We start from the raw sequence: 22,665 nt of genomic DNA, 5'->3' as shown, positions 1-22,665 counted from the left end.
AAAACCCGGTTAAACCAGCCCCTGGCACTGTCTTAGGTGGTTAATTAACCGGTTTTGATGGTTGAGGATGCATTATGTCTGGTTTTTGACTTTGGGGGGCTTAAACGGACAACCGCCAGGTAATCTGTACTTTTTGCTAACCAAATTAATACATAGAGCTAATCGTTTGTCAAGTACGGCCAAGGGTGAGTTCCCCCATAAGACATGAGGATGAAAAGGTCCATCGTTTTTTGTACTTTTTACTAACCAAATTAATACATAGAGCTAATCGTTTGTCAAGTACGGCCAAGGGTGAGTTTGTCCATAAGACATGAGGGTGAGTTCAACCATGTACTTTTGTGATTACATCGTATTAATATTTTTTAAAATTTAAAATAATTAATACTTATTAAATTATGTGTTGATAGCTTACCTCATTTGTGTAATGATCTTCATCTCCTTCTTTCTCAAACTCACCCTAATTGTAAATCTCAAAAAATGAATATATGCTCATAACCTTGAGGTCACGGGTCGATTCTCGTCTTCGCGCTTAGTTATCTTATAAAAAGACTATTCTATTTTCCAGATATGATAGAAGGCTGGGTGAGTGGTATCCAACCCGTTTTATTCATGAATTCGAGTCCACAGTCCACTTATCTCCAAGCCATAAACTTAGCGGATAATATGACAACACCAAATTTTACCAATTTGGTAGCTCGATCTCCAAATTTTACCAATTTGGTAGCTCGATCTATGGGCCCATCTCTTACGCTTATGTTTATAAATTAAAATTTAAAATTTTCAACCTTAAATATAGAATAGATTATGAGTTTTTTCACCTTAGTTTATTTTCTAGCCTAACTTTTGGATCACTAAGAACATATATATATATATATAAGTTTTATTTACATATTATATTTTATATGTAAATATGTTGTTTTACGATCCCTCTCTATGATTTCACTGTTCTTATGTTCTTAATTTTTTATTAGCTATACCTGTATTTATGCTGTGAAATAGAAGGAATCAAGTACTGCAAACGATTAGGTGTGCCAGTGAAAATCAGACTGAAGGAGGTGGTGGTAGGATAAGTCTTCCGTTTATCTCTGTACACAACTTTTACTCACTAGCATATTGATGAGCTGTTTGCAGAATACTGTAGTTTGGTAACACTATGACAGGAACTGCCTCAACACATACCGCTCATTCTCCTTGCAACACGAAATGTCGTTACTCAACCCGTTACGTTAATGCATTTCTTCTCTCTTTCAAGAGGGCTGCTATGCCAAAAGGAATCCATATTCATATTCTCATGGATGAATGCACAAGCTAATAGAGTAATAGCCACTATTTTCTTTCCCTTTTTTCTTTTTATTTTCTTATATAGAGCGCAAGATGGATCTTAATTTTCTTTCCTGTATCAAGAAGAGTAAAAATGCTAGTCAATAATGCTAATTTTTTTCACCTTTAAATGGGAATGGGAAAGCAATGGAGTACAGAATTACAGGAGAAGGTGGCAGCTGAGGATAGTCAGGAGCTGTCACAAAGCTATATACAAGTTCAGAAGCTGAATGACAAGGGACCATGCTTCCCTCCTACAGGAAGCATTATAACTTCTTGATGCTGTTTTACAAACTGGGGCCAGGCCATGATTATTGGAAGATCATCACGCGGTAGCAGCTGCGGCTTCTTCTACTTGAGATCCCTGTTGGAGAGTGCAGATGAGGTTGCGATCCCCGTACACATTGTCCACGCGACCTGGTGAGAGCAGACACAAGAACAGCGATTAATTTGGTGTGAAATGAAATTGCTAAGCGAAGAACGATCGTTCGGAGACAGAGGAGTAAGCATGTACATGTTGTTGGCCAGAACTTGGCACCCCGAAGCCACGCTGCAGGGAACGCAGCATACTCCCTGGAGTACGGCTTAGTCCATGTGTCGCCCATCAGAAGTTGGGGCGGGTGAGGAGCACTCTGCACAACGAAACAAAAATAGAATCACACGTCAACAAGAGGTATGCAGCCGACTCATGTTTGGAAGTTTTGAGTTTTAGACCATGCTAGTATATGTATTAAAATACGGAGGGAGTAATTTCTAGCCGAGACAACTTTCTGCAAAACTGCAGACAGCAAGAGGACTAGGATTGAACAGGGTCTACTAACATCTAATATAGATAGATAGATGTTACGATCTATATATGGTAAGACTTCTAATATATTTAACTGAAACAGGTAGTGGTATACTAGTATTTTACCTTCAGGACATTGTTGTTCACATCTGCTTTGCCATTTTCTATCTCTGCAATTTCTTCCCTAATTGAGATTAAAGCATCGCAGAACCTGTCTAGTTCGGCCTGCAAGACAAATTATGTGACATTAAGCTCCTATAAAAAGAAATGGATGGTACTCCTACGATGGCAATGTACAGAATCAAAGTAATATATCATTACCTTGCTTTCACTTTCAGTGGGTTCAATCATAAGTGTGCCTGGAACAGGCCATGACATGGTTGGTGCATGGAATCCATAGTCCATCAAACGCTTTGCGACATCCTCTGGTTCTATACCAGCAGTCGTCTGCAAAAAAATTGCAATATCCATTAGAAAATTGAAATGCATGATTCAGGGTCCAAATGAAAGAAAACATGTCAGGCAAATGCACAAAATGAACAAAAAACTGTGTTAAATACCTTAAATCCTCTTAAATCAATGATGAATTCATGGGCAACTGTTCCATTAACTCCACGGAAAAGAACTGGGTAGTGTTTCTGCACGAGTAACATGGTAAAAGTTAGAGAACTAGTTGAAACACAATCAACCATGTAGCAATGGATAACTGATCATGAATTAATACCTCCAGGCGCTTTGCCATGTAGTTTGCATTCAAGATTGCAATCTTTGAGGCTTCAGTGAGTCCCTTAGAGCCCATCATGGCTATGTATGTGTAGGAAATTGGCAGAATTAATGCAGATCCCCATGGAGCAGCAGAAATGGTACCGAGAGGGTCGGTTTTGTCAGGGAGAGGGAAGCCACCAGTGGGAATCTGATAATTACGATGTTAGTCTGGTAATGGAGCAGATCTGTTTATTTTTAGATAGGAAGTTATGAATTAAATCTTATGGTTATAGTACCAAACTTAGTGTAGTAATTAATTTATCATTACCAAAACTTCCTCATCAATTTTATATAATATCACCCTACAGTGCTTTCGACATGAAAGATAATGCAGGTAACTCTTGCTTCGGTAGTTTAGGTTAATGCAAAATAAAAATAACACCAGCAATAGTTCTTGAGTTGCAGAAGAAATACAGGATTACAAGGAAACTATGTTTAACATAACAAAAATGCTAAAAAACAGTATCCTGTTGGAACGGGATAGACCGATACATAGGTATCAAACCTAATACATGTGTATCAAACTTGATACCTAGGTATCAGGCCTATCCTGTTCTGGAACGGGATACTGTTCCGTAGTCCCCCTCTTAAGATTAATACAGAATCAGTGGTAACATAGTGAAATGTATGTCCATGTGGAAACCTCTGAAAATATTTAGTCTAACACAGCATAAAAGACACATTATAAACTTCAAAATGATTTCATATGATATAACTTATTCTGTAAGAAAGCAAGGATTGAAATGTCTAAGATTGCATGGCATTCTGTATTACATCAAACTTGTCCAATATTTCAATGTACGTGTTGGGCATTGAGCATTGTTCTGTTTAGACTTTAGAGTATCAATTATCAGTTGAATTCAGAGCACCTACCACTGGATGAGATGGTAAAAACGGTGCTAAGTGCTGCTTAACACCAATAGGACCCATGCCAGGACCACCTCCACCATGTGGAATGCAAAAGGTCTTGTGAAGGTTAAGGTGGCAAACATCTGCTCCAATAAAGCCTGGGCTTGTCAATCCAACCTGTAAAAAGACAACTTCTATGAATTAGGATTGTGCAGAATATTTGACTCTGCAGATTGGTGGCCTGAAATTACAATATCCAAAGTTCTCAACTAGGTTCAGGTGAACTTGGAGAAAGCTTATCTATTTTATCGAAGATAACATAGCTCAGCATAATTAATTAGATAAGGGTAAAAAACGAACAGACAAATGATAATACTTATCTGCTTGGTTCAAACAAGGTTACTTATGTCTTTATTGGAACTGAATTCAGAATTCATATAAAAGTATAAACGACTTGAAGAGAGAGCAGTTTCAGAAAAAAAAAAACATACTAGACTAGATGGCATAAAAAACTGCAAAGAACTAACCTGAGCATTCATGTTAGCCCCATCCATATAGACCTGCCCGCCATTCTCATGAATTATCCTGCATATCTCATCAATGCCTTCTTCATAGACTCCATGGGTCGAAGGATAGGTAACCTGATGAGCAGAGAAATTATGAAACGAAGTATTCTACACATGAAGCCAGTATATTTCAAATTTTGTTTTATAAATCAACTTCCATCCCGAGTGAACTCCAATATTTACATGCCCATAAAAGTTCTGTTATTCGCAAATCATCTGTAGGCTCTAGCCTATATGAAAATAGATAAACTAACATCAAATTATTGAATATATAAGACAAGAGCCACTATAGGGATCATGAAGGCAGCTGTCTTGTTTCTATCCTAGTATATATCAGAGGCAGTAAAGAATACAGAAGAAAATCACTAACTATAAGTTACACACAAAATACAGAAGGCCATGCAAATATAGAATATCATTCAAAAACTAGCACTAAATTTAACAATGAACGGTAAGACTACATGTGTTTGACCTCTGATAAATACTCATATTTACAGAGCAAAAAGAACAGTACCATAAGAGCAGCCAAGTTGTCCTTGTTTGCTTCGGCAGCTTTCCTCAACTCCTCAATGTTAATGTTACCTTTGGAATCAGTTCCAACAGCAACAATCTTCATTCCACACATAGCAGCACTTGCAGGATTTGTACCGTGCGCTGAGACAGGAATGATGCAGACGTCCCGGTGGTAGTCTCCTCTTGCCTGCAGTTTATATGGCATGGTTATATAAAATTCTAAACAAAACAGGAGAGCTAGGCCAGTATGTTTATGCTAACTTACCCTGTGGTAAGCACGGATAACCATCAGTCCGGCATACTCCCCTGAAGCACCAGCATTTGGTTGCAAAGAGAAAGAATCAAAGCCGGTGATCTTGCACAGCAGATCGCCCAAGTCATCAAACATTTCCTTCATCACAAAACAGGTCATTTCAGATCATCTGATGAACAGTTTGAAGGTATAACTAAATAAATGTTGAATTGTCCTCACATGATAGCCTGCGGCTTGGTCGGTAGGTGCAAATGGGTGCATGTTCGCGAAGTTGGGGTAGGTTACAGGCATCATCTCAACTGTAGCATTCAGTTTCATAGTGCAAGAACCAAGAGGGATCATACTGTGGCACAGAGAGAGATCCTTTGATTGCAACTTGTAAAGGTAACGGAGAAGCTCGTGCTCTGTATGGTACCTGGAAGCCCACAACATAAGTTCATTTTTTATCTTAACACTGCAAGTAGTAATGAAAGCAGCATGCTTTTTAACACCACATACATGTTAAAGATCGGGTGTGTTAAGTAGGGGCTCTTGCGCACAAGGCTAGTCGGAATTGAGCTTGAGACCTCTGGTGCGAGGGATTCAGCAGTGAAGTTCACCTAAAAAGTGTTTATGACAACACGTCATTTAATATCGTGTCCAATTTCACATCAAGCACACAAATTTTGGGCTGATAGAATGATTACTCACTGGCTTGCCACCATTGAACACCTTGAACAGCTTGTCGACATCCTCCAAGGTGGTGGTCTCATCAAAGGCCACTGTTATCTGCAACATCACAACTTGAATTTAATGCTCAACACTCGACATCAACAAACTCGGTTGCAATACAAAAGAGACATCAACAGAAAGCGAACCGTGTATGCATCAACAACACGAAGGTTCATCTCGTTCTTGCAGGCCTCCTGGGCAATCGCATTCGCGTCAGCGACCTTGACCTTGACAGTGTCAAAGAACGGCAGCTCCTGCACCGTCACTGTTCCGAGCTTCTTCAATCCATGGGCAAGCGTACCAGCCAGGCCATGTACACGGTCAGCAATTGCCTTCAGCCCCTCGGGACCATGGTAGACAGCATACATCGCTGCCATGTTGGCGAGCAAGGCCTACAAAGTATCGACCACAAACATCTTTATCACTGCTCTACTAAAAGTGCTCGTTTACTAAATTCACCGTATCTCTTATCGTCTCTGTCGCCATCAGACAATTTGGTGAATGGGTGGCGTGCGTGTGTGTACCTGGGCAGTGCAGATGTTGCTGGTGGCCTTGTCGCGGCGGATGTGCTGCTCCCGAGTCTGCATCGCCATGCGGAGCGCCGGCTTGCCGCTGGAATCGACGCTCACCCCGATGATACGGCCGGGCATGAGACGCTTGTACTCCTGCGAGGTGGCGAGGAAAGCGGCGTGCGGGCCTCCGTATCCCATGGGCACGCCGAACCGCTGCGCAGAGCCGACGGCGATGTCGGCACCGATCTCACCGGGCGGGCGCAGCGAGGTGAGCGCGAGCAGGTCGGTGGCCATGACCACCTTGACGCCGTGCGCGTGCGCGTCCTTGACGAACTCCGCATAGTCCAGCACCTCCCCCTCCGTGCCGGGGTACTGGATGAGCACTCCGCAGACATCACCGCTGCTGTAGTCGAAGTCCTTGGCGTCCGCGACGACGACGTTGAGGTCGAACCCAGCAGCGCGCGTCTGGCAGACGTCGATGGTCTGGGGGTGGCAGTTGGAGGCGATGAGGAAAGTCTTCTTCTTGGATTTCAGGATGCCGTTGCACATGGCCATGGCCTCGGCGGCGGCGGTGGCCTCATCAAGCAGCGAGGCGTTGGACATGGGCAGGCCGGTGAGGTCGGCGACCATGGTCTGGTAGTTGAGCAGCGACTCGAGACGGCCCTGCGCGATCTCCGCCTGGTACGGCGTGTACTGCGTGTACCACGCGGGGTTCTCCATGAGGTTGCGCAGAATCACCCCCGGGACGTGGGTGTTGTAGTACCCCATCCCGATGAAGGACTTGTAGGCCTTGTTCATGGCCGCCAGGCGCTGCATGTGGTCGATCATCTGGGACTCGGTAAACCCGGCGTCGAACTTGCCGGAGAAGTGCATCTGCGGCGCGCGGATGGCGGCCGGGACGGTGGCGTCGATGAGCGCGTCGAGGGTGTTGAACCCGCACTCCGACGCCATCGCCGCCTGCTCCGCCGGCGTGGCCGAGTTGTGCCTCCGCGGGAACGTGTCGCTCGGCTGCAGCGCCGACGCCGACACGGGCCGCCCCGTGGTGTACAGATGGGGCGCCGGACGGGACCCGCGCGGGCGCGCCCCCGCCCCGGGCGCCTTGGCCAGGGACGAGATGCCGCGGGACGGGGCCGGGGACGTGGTGGACGCGGCCGCCGCGAGGAGGCGGCGCAGCAGCGCGCGGTTGGCGAGGCGGCGTGCGCGCTCCATCCTGGCCTAGGTACGCGCTCGCACGAGAGAGAGAGAGAGGAAATGGAAGTCCCCCGGGGCTAGGCGAGGGCCTCCACTCCTGCCGAGAAGAGCGGCTGTGTGGTTGGGTGGCTCGGTCAGGGAGTGATTTGGTTGGCCAATATATATCGGCGCGTTGAGAGAGCCGAGCGAGAGAAAAATAAAAAAATAAAAAGAGGCGATTTTTTCCTCCGTCTCCCTCTACTCCGATGGGCGAGCAGCCGCCAAGTTATTGTGGAGTGAGTAGGAGAGCACGGGAGATAGTTTTTTCTCTCCTCCTCCTCCCTCCCCGTGATGACGTGGGCGCTGACACTGCTGATCGGCAACGGGAGGCGGGGCAAGCGGATGGCGTTTGGATGGACGAGGAGGCGAGCCGGTGCCGGTATAAAAGCCCCCGCCACAGAATCGAGCCGGTCGCTCGCGGCGACCGTGGGAACATGCGGGGTGGAGCGGTATCAGGGGGGAGGGGGGACTCGAGTCGAGAGGGGGAGCTGCGGGCACGACGCGCGGGCGAGCTCCGCTCCGCCGGTGCGGCCCCGCGCCTTATCGCTTTCCCCCTCCGGCCGCAGAAATTTTGTGGTGGCAGCCGGCCGGGCACGGAGAGAAAATGGCTTTCCTTCCCTTCATTTTTTGCGGCGTCCGTTCCACCGGGTTGGGGACTCCACCTCAGCGTGGCAGCCGCAATGCAGCGCCGGTTTACGACGGAAGCCGCCAAAACAGCGCGGCGCTGGCGACCGCGACCGGGACGGAGCGAGCGAGGGATCTAGCCTACCAGATTCAAGCTCAGGCATGGGCGCGGACGTGAACACGTGGGTCGCAACGCGCACTGCACACAGCACACACACCGTAGCGGCGGCTCGCCTGCCCGTCGCGCCATTCCGCCCGCAACTGACTGACGCGCGGGGGCCGCGAGTACGGTGAGTCAGCGACGGCCGTGTGTGGTTTGGTGGGATCTGTGGGGGTGGGGGCCACGGCGAACGTTGGTTGGGATCACCTACCGCCAAAGAATCTTGCGGAACCCGTGGGGGTGGGAGGCCGGATGTCGCTGTTCCACCAAACCTCCTTCCGTCGAGTGGCGCGCGCCTCTGCTCCGCTCTTCTAATAGAAAAAACGTTCTCCTTTGCTGGATTTGATTGGCAAGAGCTGTGCATATAAAAGTGGATATTACGATGGACTATGGTCTACTGTATGGCCGAGATTTGCATACAGAAGTGACAAGAGCTGCATGCAACTATATACTACTTGTATGAGGCCGTAGTTGCAAGCATCTTTCCAGATGAATTCGTCCTCAGGCCTGGGTTACAATAGTGCCGTTTAAGAATCAACACTTCAAACTTCAAGAGATGTGTACTATGTTCCATAGGAACAACAGGCTTGTGGATTTCGCAGGCATGTATGTGCAAGAGGCAAGGATAACGGATTTTAAGCCTTGAATGGAATCAATTGCCGCTGAGGGAAAGTATTGAATGGAATCAATTATGTCTTGCATCTCTAGGTGGATGAATCTAAATTTTGGGATGCTCTTACTATCGTAGGAAATTTGTCAATTATAGCTTACCACTAGCTTAAGGTAATGTTTGGAACAATGGGCTAAACTAGCCCCTTGTCCCATCGAATGTTTGGACCCTTATTAAAAATAGTAAACGTAGACTATTAATTAAACTCATCCATAATCTTGGACTAATTTGTGAGACGAATCTATTGAGCCTAATTAATCCATGATTAGCCTATGTGATGCTACAGTAAACATACTCTAATTATAGATTAATTAGGCTTAAAAAATTCGCCTCATGGATTAGCACTCATTTATGAAATTAGTTTTTTTATTAATTTATATTTAATGCTTCAAATTAGTGTCTAAACATCCGATGTGATATGAGACTAAAAAGTTTAGCCATATCTAAACAATCCATAAGTTATTTTATATTACATCTGTCCCATAAAGCTTTCATTTATAGCGTTTAAAATCCCTCCCACAAACAACTTTAGGGGTTACAGCTAGAGATGAAATCATTTTAGATAGTTTTCAACCGTTCAAACACTTTTTTGAAAGTGAAAAGATAAATTTAGATAATATTAGAAACGGAAACAGATTTGAAATTTTTTTTCCTGAAATAAAACAAATACGATAATGCTAGTATGCAGTGGAAACAGAAAAATGGTTGGAAACTATCTAAATATGGATACCTATTTGGATAGCTTCCAGAAACAACACATATTTACTTTACGCATATATCTCTAGTTAAACCCATTTGTATTTGAGACTAGTTCCAAACCATAGGTAGATACTATAATATAACTATATAAAATTTAAATGGTTGTTAATTAAATTGATTTTTAAATGTAACTTCTTAGCCTTTTGAAAACAAGATTCCATCAATTACATGTATAAATTATTAATTATTGAATTGAATAAATAAAATTCTAAATTAAGAGTCTAATACAAATTCAACTACATTTTTATCAATATTTTTTAGATTTTAGAATAACTGAAGAATTTATAGTATTTATAATGGCATATTATATTTAACACAGACTTAATATATTATTCTGAATAAAATAATATATGTTTAGTTTTCATAAGGGGGTATTCGTATTCATTTTCCTTTCCCAAAAAAAAATGAAAGTGAATAAAGGTTTATTTTCCATCCATATGTGACCTGTTCTCCCCCCTAGTTATAGCCAATTAGGTCAGTGCATGCACATGTAATTGGAGTCTACTACCTCCGGCCATCTAGCTAGTGTTTTACCTGAAGCACCACTTGAGAGAGTTTTTTCAACTAAAACAAAAGATACATTATAACATAATTTCATTTCATGGTCCCTGTTGCGCCTGCATAGGCCATGTAATATGCAAATGCAAGTGGTTTGTGCATATAGCATGCCCATTTGTTAATGGAACAAACAAACAAATAAACAATATGGTCTGTGGGACTGGGAGTATCAAGTGCTGCCACAAAGTTATTTACGGAACAAACAGACAACTTTGCCCAGTGCTGTACCACTGTACCTAGTGGTGTCACAAAGCGAGCAGCCATCGCACAAAAATAAATAAATAGAATATATATATATATATATAACAAGAAAAGATTGCACTAACCAAGTGGATTGATATGATTCTCAATAAAAATGAGGAGGGAAAAAAATCGTTCCTGGCTTCAGATAATTATGAGGATTTGCGAACAGGACGAAAAGAACATGTATGGTAACCATACTTCGTGGGAAGATTTTTGTCCGTTTAGTATCTGTAAAATCCACACACATATTTCGCTAGATTTTTCCTGGTTTATCAAGTCAAGGAGGGCTTTTCAGGTTCAAGTGCTTTACTATCGAGTTCTATGGGTAAAAAATCATCGGCTCAACTACCCTATACAGCTAAACGTATCTTCGGTTAGGTCTAGTCGTCAAAGATGTGGAACAAATGATAAATGAATCCTATTCCACCGAGAGCAAGAGCAGGTACAATAACAGTTTATAAGTTGTCTATAAACCTATTTTAACGAGATAAGATAGGAGAGAGAAGAACACTGAGTTACAAATTCGTAGTCAGCTACAACACAGACTCCAAGACGCGGTGTGTGTATGACAAATAAGACATAATAGTATATGTTTTATAGGTAATTATTGTATGAATTGGCTATTAGATTGACTATAGATGAATTGGAGCTAGTAGTTGGCTATACTATTAAACTTGCTCTAAGAGCATCCCAACAACTCATCTAAATTTGGTCATCCATATCTTCATTTGGATGATCATCTAAACTAGTTACATCTTTCATATCTCTTTGCACTCCACTAGATTATCCATATATGACATCCTCTATATCTCTTTGGAGGATGGAGAGAGATCATCCAAATATGAAGGTTCTCTTTCCTAATATGATTGACATCTAAAAATAGATGATATGATAGCCGTTCTGTTGAAGCTCAGTTTATAGTTTTTGTCCTCTATTTTTAGGATAAATAATGTGATAGATGAACTGTTGGGATGCTCTAAGGAAACAGAATATGAGTCAAGTTCATCAAAAGTTTAAGCTACTGGATAGACAAGTGGTCGATATGGGAACTACTGAAAATTGCTCACAGATTACAAACCGACCGATCAGTTAATCAGACGCTGAAATTTCTGTTGCGACACAACATCTTAAGATTAAGATATTTCTCCTTCTCCTTCGCTGCATTTGCTCGTTAGCCCGTTAATGCCTCTTGGCCTGCATGAAAGTATTCGGACTTGACGTCGAGTGGCCAACAAGTTACGAGGTGTCCCAAGCTACGGTACGCAGAAGGCCGCTTCAGAAATCACGATCGTTACGGGGACTGTGTGTCACACCGGAACCCGGCAGGTGTGTGGTGTCACTGACACACGAGTGTGCGTACGGGAAGGCAATGGAAATTTTCCGGCCCAAAACATGCCAGGCGTAGCCGGCCTGCTCGTCACGTCTCTCTCCCAAATTCAGCGCACGATCCTCAGCCGCTCCGCTAAACGCTTGGGCCGGGTTGAGACTCCCAACTCTGGACGAATCGGTCGCGCGCACGCGTTGCACTCGCCGCCGTAAGCAATATAAATGGAAGCCAGCACCGAGCAGGTTTTCAATATCACAAATTATCGCTACGATAATCGGCCATACCTTCAGCCCATGATAATGATAAATCACGATTTAGTTCAGGACATATTGTAAGAATTTAAAATTTTAGAAGAAAAACCAAAAAATCATGGTGAGATATCGTAATAATCACGATATATTACACGGCTTTCACATAAAACCGTGATTATCAATATCGTGAAAATAACTATCCATCAAAACTACGGTGATAATCAATACCTACCGCACGATAATCGCTCTCCACCGTATGGTTTGACCCTCAAAACTAAGATGATTTTATTTGAAAATTTCAAATTCAAATTCGTGCGGGTATCGCTTACGCCTGGTTTCGGCTTATGAAACGATAAGTGAAATCGTGGCACCGAAGCAGTCGCACGTCCGCATAACATGTTTGAATACTTGTCTACCTACTCAGAAAAACAAAAGAGCATGTTTTCGGGGATGCAAACGCAGTCGATAATGTCCATTGATCGCAAAAACGCCTATCTTACATGCCACAGAATCATGATGGCAGAACATTAACATCTACAACGGCAGCACCTAATTGTGTGTTGACGCAACTGTTAGTCCATTTACCATGTCACTCAAGCTCCTCTGCAACAATGAATGGACTTTTTGGCATGGGAAACCGATGCCATTGCCACCAACATCACAGCGTCAAGAGCTCGAGGCAGTGGTGGACCTAGTGGTGTCCTCCGACACGGAAGGAGAGGACTCGTAAGACTGGCCAGCCTGCGACGGCGACGCCGAGTACCTGCTCCTCTTGCTCCCCCTGTCCCTGATGTCCTCGATCATCTTGGCCACCACCTCCATCCTCGGCCGCGCCGCTGGGTCGTCGGCGACGCACAGCAGCGCCACCTGGAGGAGCGCCATCATCTCGTTCTCCGCGCCCTTGCTCGGCAGCAGCTCCGCGTCGAACACCTCCGAGGTCCACTCCTCGCGCACCACCGTGCGCGCCCACCGCGCCAGGTCCACGTTGCCGTCCTCCGGCGACCGGCCCATCAGGATCTCCAGGAGGACGACCCCGAACGCGTGCACGTCCTGCTTCTGCGCGGCCTCGTCCGCCGGCGCCGGCACGAGCAGCTGGAGCAGGGCGAAGTCGGAGACCCGCGCGTTGCCGCCAGCGTCGACGAGGATGTTGGAGGAGGTGAGGTGCCGGTGGGAGAGCTTTCCGCCGGACACGCCGTGGAGGTAGGCGAGCCCCTGCGCCGCGTCCTGCGCCAGCTTCAGCCTCGTCTGCCACTCCAGAGGAATACGCGCCGGTCCCCGGTTCTCTGAGAGAATCCATTGTTGTCGTCGTCGAGTAGACATTAGTGAGAACTGAGAAGCCATGGAGCTTCGCGAGTGTGAATGGCGGATGTGCGTGTGGAAGAGAGGTTACTGACCATGGAGGAGGCTGTGGAGGCTGCCATTGGGGACGTAATCGAAGACGAGAAGGAGCTCGTCGGCCGACGCGTAGAAGGCGCGCAGGCTGACGACGTTGGCGTGCCGCCACGTGCCCATCTCCCTCGCGAGGTCCCGCTTCCGCCGCTCGTCCTCCCGGGTCGCGCCTTCCCTCCGCCGCATCCTCTTCACCACCACCACCTCGCCGGCCTTGCCCTCCTCGACGACGCCAGCGTCGTCCATGACGACGTCGTCGCCTCCCATGGCCACGCGGTACGTCGTAGCCGTCGCGCCCTTGCCCAGCATCTCCGCGGCGCCCCGCATGAGCGTGCACACGTCGAACTCCACGCAGCAACCATCGAAGCGCACCGTCTCCTCCCGCGCCATCGAGCTGGTGCGTGAGCTGGCGCGAGGCCTCGCCGGCGGCCTCTTCTTCTTTAGCCATAACGCAGCGCACAGAGCCGCGGCGACCAGCGACGCGACTGCTGCGCCCACTGCCATCATGATCATCGCCACCATCCATCGGTCATTGCCCATCCTCATCCCTCTCTTCGACTCGTGCGGCGTGTCAACACCGACGCCGCCGCCGCCGCCATACACCATCTGGTGCTGTCCATTGCACCGGCGTTGCAGCGGGGCACCGCAAAGTTCGGGATTGCCGGCGAACGAAGATGCGGGGAAGATGGCCGCGAGGTGCTTGGGGATCCGCCCCTGGAGGTGGTTACCGGAGACGTTGAGCTTGGCAAGCCTGGCCATTGCTTCCAGCGAGGCCGGTAAGGGCCCGACGAACAGGTTGCGCGCGAGATGCAGCGTCAGGAGAGAAGAGAGCCGCTGACCTATCTCCGGCGGAATCGTACCGGTAAGTCGATTTCCAGAAAGGTCGAGACGGCGCAGATGGCGAAGGCGTAGCACGGACTCCGGGAACCGACCGGAGAAGCCATTGTCGGAGAGGTGAAGGAGCTTGAGGTGCGGCGCCAAGGGGGAGAAGTCGACGTCACTGAGAGAGCCCGAGAAAGAGTTGTTCTTAAGGCTAAGGAACGAGAGCATAGGGAGATGGGCGAGCGCGGCGACGGCTCTAGCATCCCCGCTGAGGCGTAGGCCTCCAAGAACAACGCGACGGACGCGAGGAGGCGACGGCGACGACGATGACGATGACTTCTGGCAAGAGATGCCGCGCCACCTGTCGGAGCAGGGGTCGGAGCCCTCCTTCCAGGAGACGAGCGCCGTGGCAGAGTCGGCGTGGCACGCCGACTTGAAGGCGAGCAGCGGCACAGCGTCGAGGCTGATCGGAGCAGCGTCGGCGAGGCAGCAGCTGGCGGCCAGCATCAAGAAGAGCACGCGCAACGTCATTGCTGCGTGTGTGTGTTCAAGCAAGAAGCAAACGGAACGGAAGGGGGAGGAGATGCGAATTTGTTCCAACTCCCAAGCCAGAGACGGGTTCGCTGAGTACTCGCACGTAGTAGTGTGCAGCAGAAGCGGCGGCAGAGGAGTTGATGGTGCAACGGCCAAGTGCGTGAGCGATTAATGGGCGCGCGCGTGCGGAAGAGAGCGGGGAGGGAGACGGCGAGGAGGGAGCGGGGCGGCGAAGGGTGGTGGCGCGGGAACGCGTGTGGCGTGAACACATTCGTGCACCCAAAACCCTTTCACAGTTTCTTTCCGCAGCATGTGAAACAGTTTTTTAGCACACGGTGAATCCACCCGTGTACTTGTATGTTATGTAAATAGTTATAAAAAATATAAAAAAATTTGTCAAGCTACATAAATATAAGTTATATCACTTCACAAACATGCAAGTTTAAATTCAACTTCTACAAGTTATAGTAAAAATAACAAAAATAATTATGAATATGCGTATATTTAGTCTCAGTTTGTTTGTTTTTTTACTATAACTTATAAATACATGTTTATGGAGTGATATAACTCATATTTATCTATCTTGTCAATTTTTTTATATTTTTTATAACTATTTACATAGCATGCAAGTACACGGATGGATTCACCCGTGTGCTAAAAACTATTTCCCCCACAGCACGAGCTAGAATTTAAATTTAACCTTAAATTTTGAATTGATTTTGAGATTTTTGCTAAAGCTTATTTTTCCAGTCTTGACTTTTAGTCACTTAAAAATACACATATATAAAAGTTCTATTAATAAATTATTTTTTATTTACAAATATATCATTTATCTTTTGTTTATAAAAATGCTAAACAATCGCTCCTACTACTCCAATCTGCTTAAAACTGCGAGCACTCGTGTCCTACATGCCATTAATTGCACCAACGAATCAAACCAAATTCAGTGTCTCGTACTGGGTGATCGGTGCTTGGTTAATTTGCATGTGTGAGTGTCAGTCTGACCGAACGAGCAGAAGCATGGCAGCCATCTTTGGGCTTTAAACGTATTTATAAAAAAAATAATATAAGAATAAAATATTTTTATATATGTGTGCGTTTTTCATGATCTAAAAACAAAAGCTAAAGAGTAAACTATAATAAAAAGATTCAAAATCAATTCTAAATTAAAAGTTAAACATTTAAATATTAGCAAAAGCAAAGAGACAAGGTTGACGGTGCTTTGTTTGTCACCACGCTGGCTCGCTGGTCTCACGGTCTGGCCTTCAGCTTGAGGCTTCCTGCAGTGAAGCAGCAGCTCGCCAGCTCCAGGGCGTGCACAATATCTAGGACAGACACATGAAACAGCGTAAAGTTATTTACACGCCTTTCATTTCTCTTTCTTCCTTCTCTCATCGCCATGAGCAAAATAAATGCACTGCATCCCTAATAACTCATCTATCCCATCCTCTATTCTAAAAATAGAGAATAAAGACTACAAATTGAGCTCCAACAGAACGACTATCATATCATCTATTTTTAGATGTCATTCATATTAGGAGAGAATCTTTATATCTTCATTATCCAAATAGATATAGAGAATGTCATATATGAATGATCTAGTGGAATACAAAGAGATACGAAGGATAAAACTGGCTTAGATGATCATCCAAATGAAGATATGGATGACTAAATTTAAATGAGCTGTTGAGGATGCTCTTACTAGTGTATTGTATGAGGACATCTCTTGTGCTTATATTTGTGGACACAGGGAATACATGTACTTAAATGTGATGTGTTTCAGCTTTAACTCTTTTCGTTTGTCATTTCAAAGTAAAATGGTGAACGGAAGGAGCTTACAATCAGAACGAGCACAAAAAATGTTATTTTCCAGATAGCATCAAATAGAAAGAGAGCATCCAACGAATAGTAATAACTAAAATGCTTGATGTTACCTAATAAGATTGACTATTTCTTGGGTAAGCTAGAGATACACAACACTACCAGGACCCGGGCTTCAATTTTTCTGTGGATCCTGAAAGAATATTTTTGAAATAAATAAATTCATCGCCCTAGCATGTTTGTGAGCGAAACCAACTAAGCTCCGGCAAATTCGTGAGTGGTCCCACTGCAGCAAGGGCGATATCCTGAAGATCGTGAAACAAGTCATGTGAGCGCATGAAACTTCAGTACAGCTTGTTGAGACAGCAATACCAACGATACATTCCAGGTTACCACAAGAAACCAACTTTTACCTTGTCAATTATGAAATCCTTGGCTGTTTCCATTATCGTAGCACAATCAACAGCATCAATGCGAGCAAAAAGCTCTAAGAATGGCATTATTCGCCCATATGTTAGCATCTGCTCCACATGGTTGAGGGAAAATATGTAGTTAGAAAATAAATAGTAGCAACCGCAACATTGACGCTTAGAAAATATTTCATCCAACATACCTGGCGGCCGTTATTTTCAGAAACTGCGGTGGATCCATCAATGTGAAATAAAAGAGCAGATTTCAACTGAAATTAAATAAATGTTAGTCGTTATCCATTCGCTTCACTAATGAAAGTGAGTTCTCTAGTTCTCTCTAACAGATGACAATACATAGCTTACAGACAAGGCTAAAAAAGATAAAACAGAAAAACTAGGTACCAGAACTGATTTTTAGGCTGGTGCTAACATGTAGGAATCGATTCAGTGTTGCATACAAAATATTTGTGGATGCAAGTAAATTCACATATATTATAAGCAGCATGCATCTCATGAAACTATGTGTAGTTCGTACTTAATGATTATTCTCATACGGCACAATGCCATATCTTACAGATAACTAACCACAAGTCATCAGTATCATTTAAGGGAAATGAAACAGGTTTAGTGTCAATGAACATGTTAGACTATTGCTGAATTTACAATAACCCATCATCAGAGTGCAAAATTTTGGCCATATTAAATGCAGCAACTTTCTTGCTGTTGTCTTGCATCAAAACAACATGAGCGTAGAAGAAATCATAGTACTGTCCAGTAAAAACGATGATGCGTTATGGACAGAACAAAAGGGAAGAGAGAAACAAACTATAGTCAGAGACAAAAATGTCAGTAATCATAGTCCTATTAAACAAATTGGAACACGACCAGTTTAATCAAAACAATTATAGCATAATGCTCATCTAAAATATTAATATTGTACAACCCACTGTCTGATTTGTCTGACTTGCCTTCTATATAAACATGTTGTGGAAAACCAGAAATTCCCAGTAGAAATGACTCGATGAATAAAAATTTTGAATTAGCAACTTGAGACAGAATAAGCAACCTGATTACGAGCACGGGCAACCTCTGTTTCTGACACTTTGAATGCAAGTCTTCTAAATTCTTGCATTATTAACTGTGATAGGTCATATAGGGAATTGGGCTGCAATCAGATGTCACAAAAATGTAAGAGAACATTATTAAAAGGGAACTTCTGATCCAATGCATACTTTATTTAAACTAATTCAACGTTTCGAGCTAGGTGAACATCGAAAAGATTGACAAATAAAATTTACCTTAGCAGTAGCGTAGATGCCGAACAACCCTGTATCTCTGTAGTTAGTGTTGAATGCAATCATGCTCTCAGCTAAATTACCGTTGCTGATACCACGAGCTAAGGCAGACCTTGCAGTTCCAACAGATAATATATAAGACTTATGCAGCAGATTAGCAATAACAAACCAAGCCAAGAAAATTGTTGGTTAAATAAGCATAGTCAATCAATGGAAATATTCTCACCCTGAGCAGTTCCCAACCCCAACACTCCTATTCCAAGTTCCCAATATGCTTTGGATCACCATAAGAGGAATTGAGCTAGGGTCAGCCCATGATGAACCCTTGAAAGCAATTGCAAAGTGCGTTAGAGGCATCTCCGGTTTCTCCTCACGAACCTAATGATGATATAGAAAAGGTATGGAATAAGTCCAAATGATAAAATCAATCCAAAAAGGCTAAAAATGACTAAAAACATCTTGGCAGCTGAAAATAGACCTCAGATCCAGTAAAGATAGCTGGATTTGCTTCAACAAGTTGATCTACAGTCGTTGGTTCAGTAGATAACTCTGTAAAATATTCTCTCACTTGATCAACAAGCTCATCATGATTGACAGCTCCAGCAGCAGACACAACCTAAACCAACCAGGCAAAATAGAAAAATTCAGCACTAGAGTTGCTTGGTGACAACAAATCAATGCCTGTAAATTTTAGAAGTGGCTAACAAGTACCATTCGAGGACAGGTATAATGAGTTGAAATGTATTGCTCCAAATCTTTCTTTGAGATCGATTTAATATTCTCTACAGGACCTAATATTGTGTCACCAAGCGGATGGCCCTGGAATGCTGCAGCATGCAAGTGATCAAATATCACCTCGTCCATCATTCCTTGCACCTGTCTAACAATAAACACATTTAAGCATCCAAAAAATACAATATACATATTGTGCATTACATCTAATAAGCTAATTGAACAAAACCACGGTTGGCATTTGGGAGATTATTTAACACTAGGAAGTGATTACATTCAGACCATCAGTGTTCAAGCATACTTGTCATCCTATCCACCACTACAAGGCTAATATACAATCAACACCAACCATCACACTATCAGAGCAGGAAAATTCAATATTTACTTTGCGCAAGGAAAAAAAATCCATATTTATAATATAGGCAGGTGCCTAAAGATAGCAGCTGCCACATGTACACTGTAAAACAATGCTGAAACAGTGAGATACACAATCATCCATGGTTGCGCAACCTGAGAGTTACAGTAGAAACAATCCAAATCAAAAAGGCTACACGTTTCTGCGATAACAGTACCAAAAACGCCGAGAAATACATTTGCTACCTACAATAAAGGGTGCTCTACACGGTTCCACTTTTATTTTTAGAAACTAAAAAAGCTCCTATATTTTTTCCTTTACACCGAGAACAATAGGCCAAATGACCAGATTAGTAATTCCACAAGGATATCAAGTAGCCCATAGATTAGTACATTAAAGATTAAGGAGTTGCACTGTAAGTCAAGGAAGAGGCAGAGCAGCAAAAGGGTGCGACAGCTCACCTCGTCCATCTCGCGGAGGATGACGCCGCGCTCGCGCTTGAGGGCATTCGCGGGGAAGCAAGGGTACTGGAGGATATCGCTTAGGACATCGAGCGCGGCGGGCACGTCCCGCCCCTGCACATCGGCGAAGTAGGTAGTCTGCTCGCGGGAGGTGTATGCGTTGAGGCGCGCGCCCATGTTCTCGATCTCCACCTCGAGCGCGAGCGCGGTGGGCCGGCGCGTGGTGCCCTTGAAGGCCATGTGCTCGAGGAAGTGCGCCGTGCCGTTGGTGCCGGGCAGCTCGAACCGGCTGCCGGCGTCGACCCAGACGCCCACGGAGGCCATCCGCGTGGCGGCCGGGTACGCCTGCGTGACGACGCGGAGGCCGGTGGGGAGCTGGGTGACGCGCGCGGCGGGGAGGCGGAGGAACGGGGAGTGGTCGGGGTCGCGGGGCACCGGCGAGGCGTGGCGGAGGAAGCGGCTGGGCGAAGGAGTGGAGGCGGCGGCGGAGGAGTGGAGGAGGCGGCGGAGGTAGGGCAGGACGGTCCTGCGCTCCGACCGCAAGATTGAGGCAGCCGCCATCTGTTCGATGGAATTCCCCAACCGTGGTAGCGCCGCTGCCGCCGCCGCCGCAGGGGAGGGAGGGAGAGGGTTTTCTCCGCTCCTGATTATTCTTGCGGCGGGGGAAGGGCGGAAGGGAGGTAGCGGAGGAAATATCGAACCCGATGGGTTTTTCTAAAAAAATGTCGAAAACGGAGTTTGCCTTTGTGGTGCGACCGACTTGTCGGCAAGCTGTTTACACGCAAGGAATTATCGTAGAGTAGATAAACCAAAATGCCACACAAAAGGTGAATCAAATTACGTTATGAAGAAGATACTATCTTCATAATAAGTAAGAAGAACTGAATAACAATTACTCGAATTCCACACGATAAGGAATTAGAATTAAACTATAGCTCCTCGGACTTAAGGTGTCCATCTTTTGGTTTATTCAAAAAATAAGCAAAACAATATATTTGAAAAAAAAATAATTTGTGAATAAAACTTTTATATATATGTTCTTACCGATTTAAAAGCTAAAGTTGAAAAATAAACTATAATAAAAGAATCTTAAAATTAACTCTAAATTTAAAGTTAAAAGAATTAAATTATAGATTATAGCTTATAAACAAGAGCATAGAAAAAAAATGAGGGTGTTGGTGATTTACACGTGGCTTATGTTAACACGGACGAGTTGGCTAGTAATTTATCATCTCAACAGTACATCTTAGTACTCTGTTCATCCCAGGTACTGATTTCACACTTCATACTATAATGACTCTATATTGATACAGGTAACTATATTCTATATTCTAGTACGGAGTGAGTAGTATTTATATAAATAAAATAATAGTATTTGACGACATGTCACTTGCCACGTAGAATTTTTAGAAATAATATTATTTTAATAAAAATTGCAAAAAAAAATTCATATCACGTGTAATTACGAAAATTATATTATCGAACTAGAGGGGTTAGACATGATGCTTATCGGACATAGTGAGAGTGACAGGGCTATCAAACTCCCTAGCTCGACAGGTTTAGCATTCATACTATCCTAAATGGTGGGGCCTAACGAGGTAAGGAGTTTGACATGCCCATGTTGCTCTCCCCAGTTCGACATATTATTTATAAAAGAAACGTAACTCGTGGTTTAGTAAAGTCATATACTACACTATAAATATAACATGTCCTTATTTTCTTCTTAGATTTTATATTTTCTATGTTATCTATAGTTATTTGATATGCAAATAACTAAAGTACTACTACTCTATTTGTTCATATTATAAATCATTTTGGATTTATCATAAGTTAGTCTTTTCAATATTGACCAGGTTTATTCAAAAACATAGTAATAATGTTAACACAAAATAAAAATATTATAAAAATATTTTACTGTGAATTTAATTAGACTAATTTCTATAAACTTGATTGAACTTAAAAAGATTTAAGTTAAGATAAAACCAAAAAGTAATTTGTAATATGAAATAGAGGAGTACAAAGTTAAATTTAATTTAGAAATGTTAGATAAATAACTTCTACATAGAAATATTTTCGACGAAACGCAACAGTTAGGAGTTTCGGAAGTGTGCCCTTGATAATTCATATAATCTAGAATTTTTTTTAAAAAAAACATGGCTACTCTTTTTCTTGTCCAACAAAGACTCTAATTTAAGAAGAAATGGGGTTGACAAATTAATGTTAGGTAAAACAACAAGATGCTTGTCATTAATAAATTGTTATTATGAATTGGTAGGTGAGGTAAGCAGGTTGTGTTGAAAAGATAAAAGTTCTTAACATTCCAATTGAGGGTGGGCATTAAAAAAATTGTTTTGATTCAATCTGGCCGCTACAAATCATCTTCTTCAGATCGGACGGTTAAGACGGACTACACCCCTACTTATACATATTTTCCATATATTAGAGACTTTCTAAACTAGAAATCACCCTACCAAATAGAATTTACCTATGTTAGAATTTATCTTTCTAATTAGAAACAAGTCAAATATTTTCTATATATTACAAATTTTATATAGAGATAAATATATAAAATTTTCAATCATAAAATTTCTATAAATATGCAATATGTACCTTTAAAAACAAAGTTCAATCACAACTTTGACGCGACATGTGCGTTACCATAAACCAGCACAAAACACCATTAAAACACCAACAACGATACACTATAATGAAGTTCATGTTCAACACCATACAAAATTACTCTAAATA

General features: G+C 43.7%; 3 protein-coding genes across 4 annotated transcripts; all 3 read right to left on the bottom strand.

Annotated features, from left to right (window-relative positions):
• Positions 1–1,377: 1,377 nt before the first annotated feature.
• LOC102709219 (glycine dehydrogenase (decarboxylating), mitochondrial) lies at positions 1,378–7,635 on the bottom strand. The gene is made up of 15 exons (XM_006644544.3): positions 6,289–7,635; positions 5,911–6,156; positions 5,744–5,821; positions 5,552–5,652; positions 5,273–5,468; positions 5,066–5,191; positions 4,802–4,987; positions 4,249–4,362; positions 3,746–3,898; positions 2,832–3,020; positions 2,668–2,745; positions 2,429–2,554; positions 2,234–2,332; positions 1,835–1,952; positions 1,378–1,737 (listed from the first exon to the last, which is right to left on the bottom strand). The coding sequence occupies exons 1-15, from the start codon at positions 7,483–7,485 to the stop codon at positions 1,646–1,648; spliced, it is 3,099 nt and encodes a 1,032-aa protein (XP_006644607.2). The 5' UTR covers positions 7,486–7,635; the 3' UTR covers positions 1,378–1,645.
• Positions 7,636–12,593: 4,958 nt separating this feature from the next.
• LOC102708938 (probable leucine-rich repeat receptor-like protein kinase At1g68400) lies at positions 12,594–14,840 on the bottom strand. Its single transcript, XM_006644543.3, has 2 exons — positions 13,493–14,840; positions 12,594–13,381 (listed from the first exon to the last, which is right to left on the bottom strand). The coding sequence occupies exons 1-2, from the start codon at positions 14,838–14,840 to the stop codon at positions 12,765–12,767; spliced, it is 1,965 nt and encodes a 654-aa protein (XP_006644606.1). The 3' UTR covers positions 12,594–12,764.
• Positions 14,841–15,973: 1,133 nt separating this feature from the next.
• LOC102708659 (probable mitochondrial-processing peptidase subunit beta, mitochondrial) lies at positions 15,974–20,581 on the bottom strand. 2 transcript variants are annotated; one of them, XR_005811005.1, is made up of 10 exons: positions 19,918–20,581; positions 19,081–19,245; positions 18,848–18,985; positions 18,596–18,747; positions 18,373–18,481; positions 18,141–18,239; positions 17,278–17,343; positions 17,078–17,185; positions 16,778–16,969; positions 15,974–16,168 (listed from the first exon to the last, which is right to left on the bottom strand). XR_005811005.1 is itself a non-coding variant. In XM_040520196.1 (9 exons), the coding sequence occupies exons 1-9, from the start codon at positions 20,476–20,478 to the stop codon at positions 16,895–16,897; spliced, it is 1,473 nt and encodes a 490-aa protein (XP_040376130.1). In that variant the 5' UTR covers positions 20,479–20,581; the 3' UTR covers positions 16,429–16,894. The 2 variants fall into 2 exon arrangements, 1 of the variants encoding a protein (XP_040376130.1); XM_040520196.1 differs by lacking the exon at positions 15,974–16,168 and having other exon boundaries at positions 16,429–16,969.
• Positions 20,582–22,665: the final 2,084 nt, after the last annotated feature.

Source organism: Oryza brachyantha, chromosome 1, assembly GCF_000231095.2.
Source record: "Oryza brachyantha chromosome 1, ObraRS2, whole genome shotgun sequence".
Classification (NCBI taxonomy): Eukaryota; Viridiplantae; Streptophyta; class Magnoliopsida; order Poales; family Poaceae; genus Oryza; species Oryza brachyantha.
Note: the sequence above shows the minus strand (reverse complement) of the source record. Positions and strands in the feature narration are given on the sequence as shown.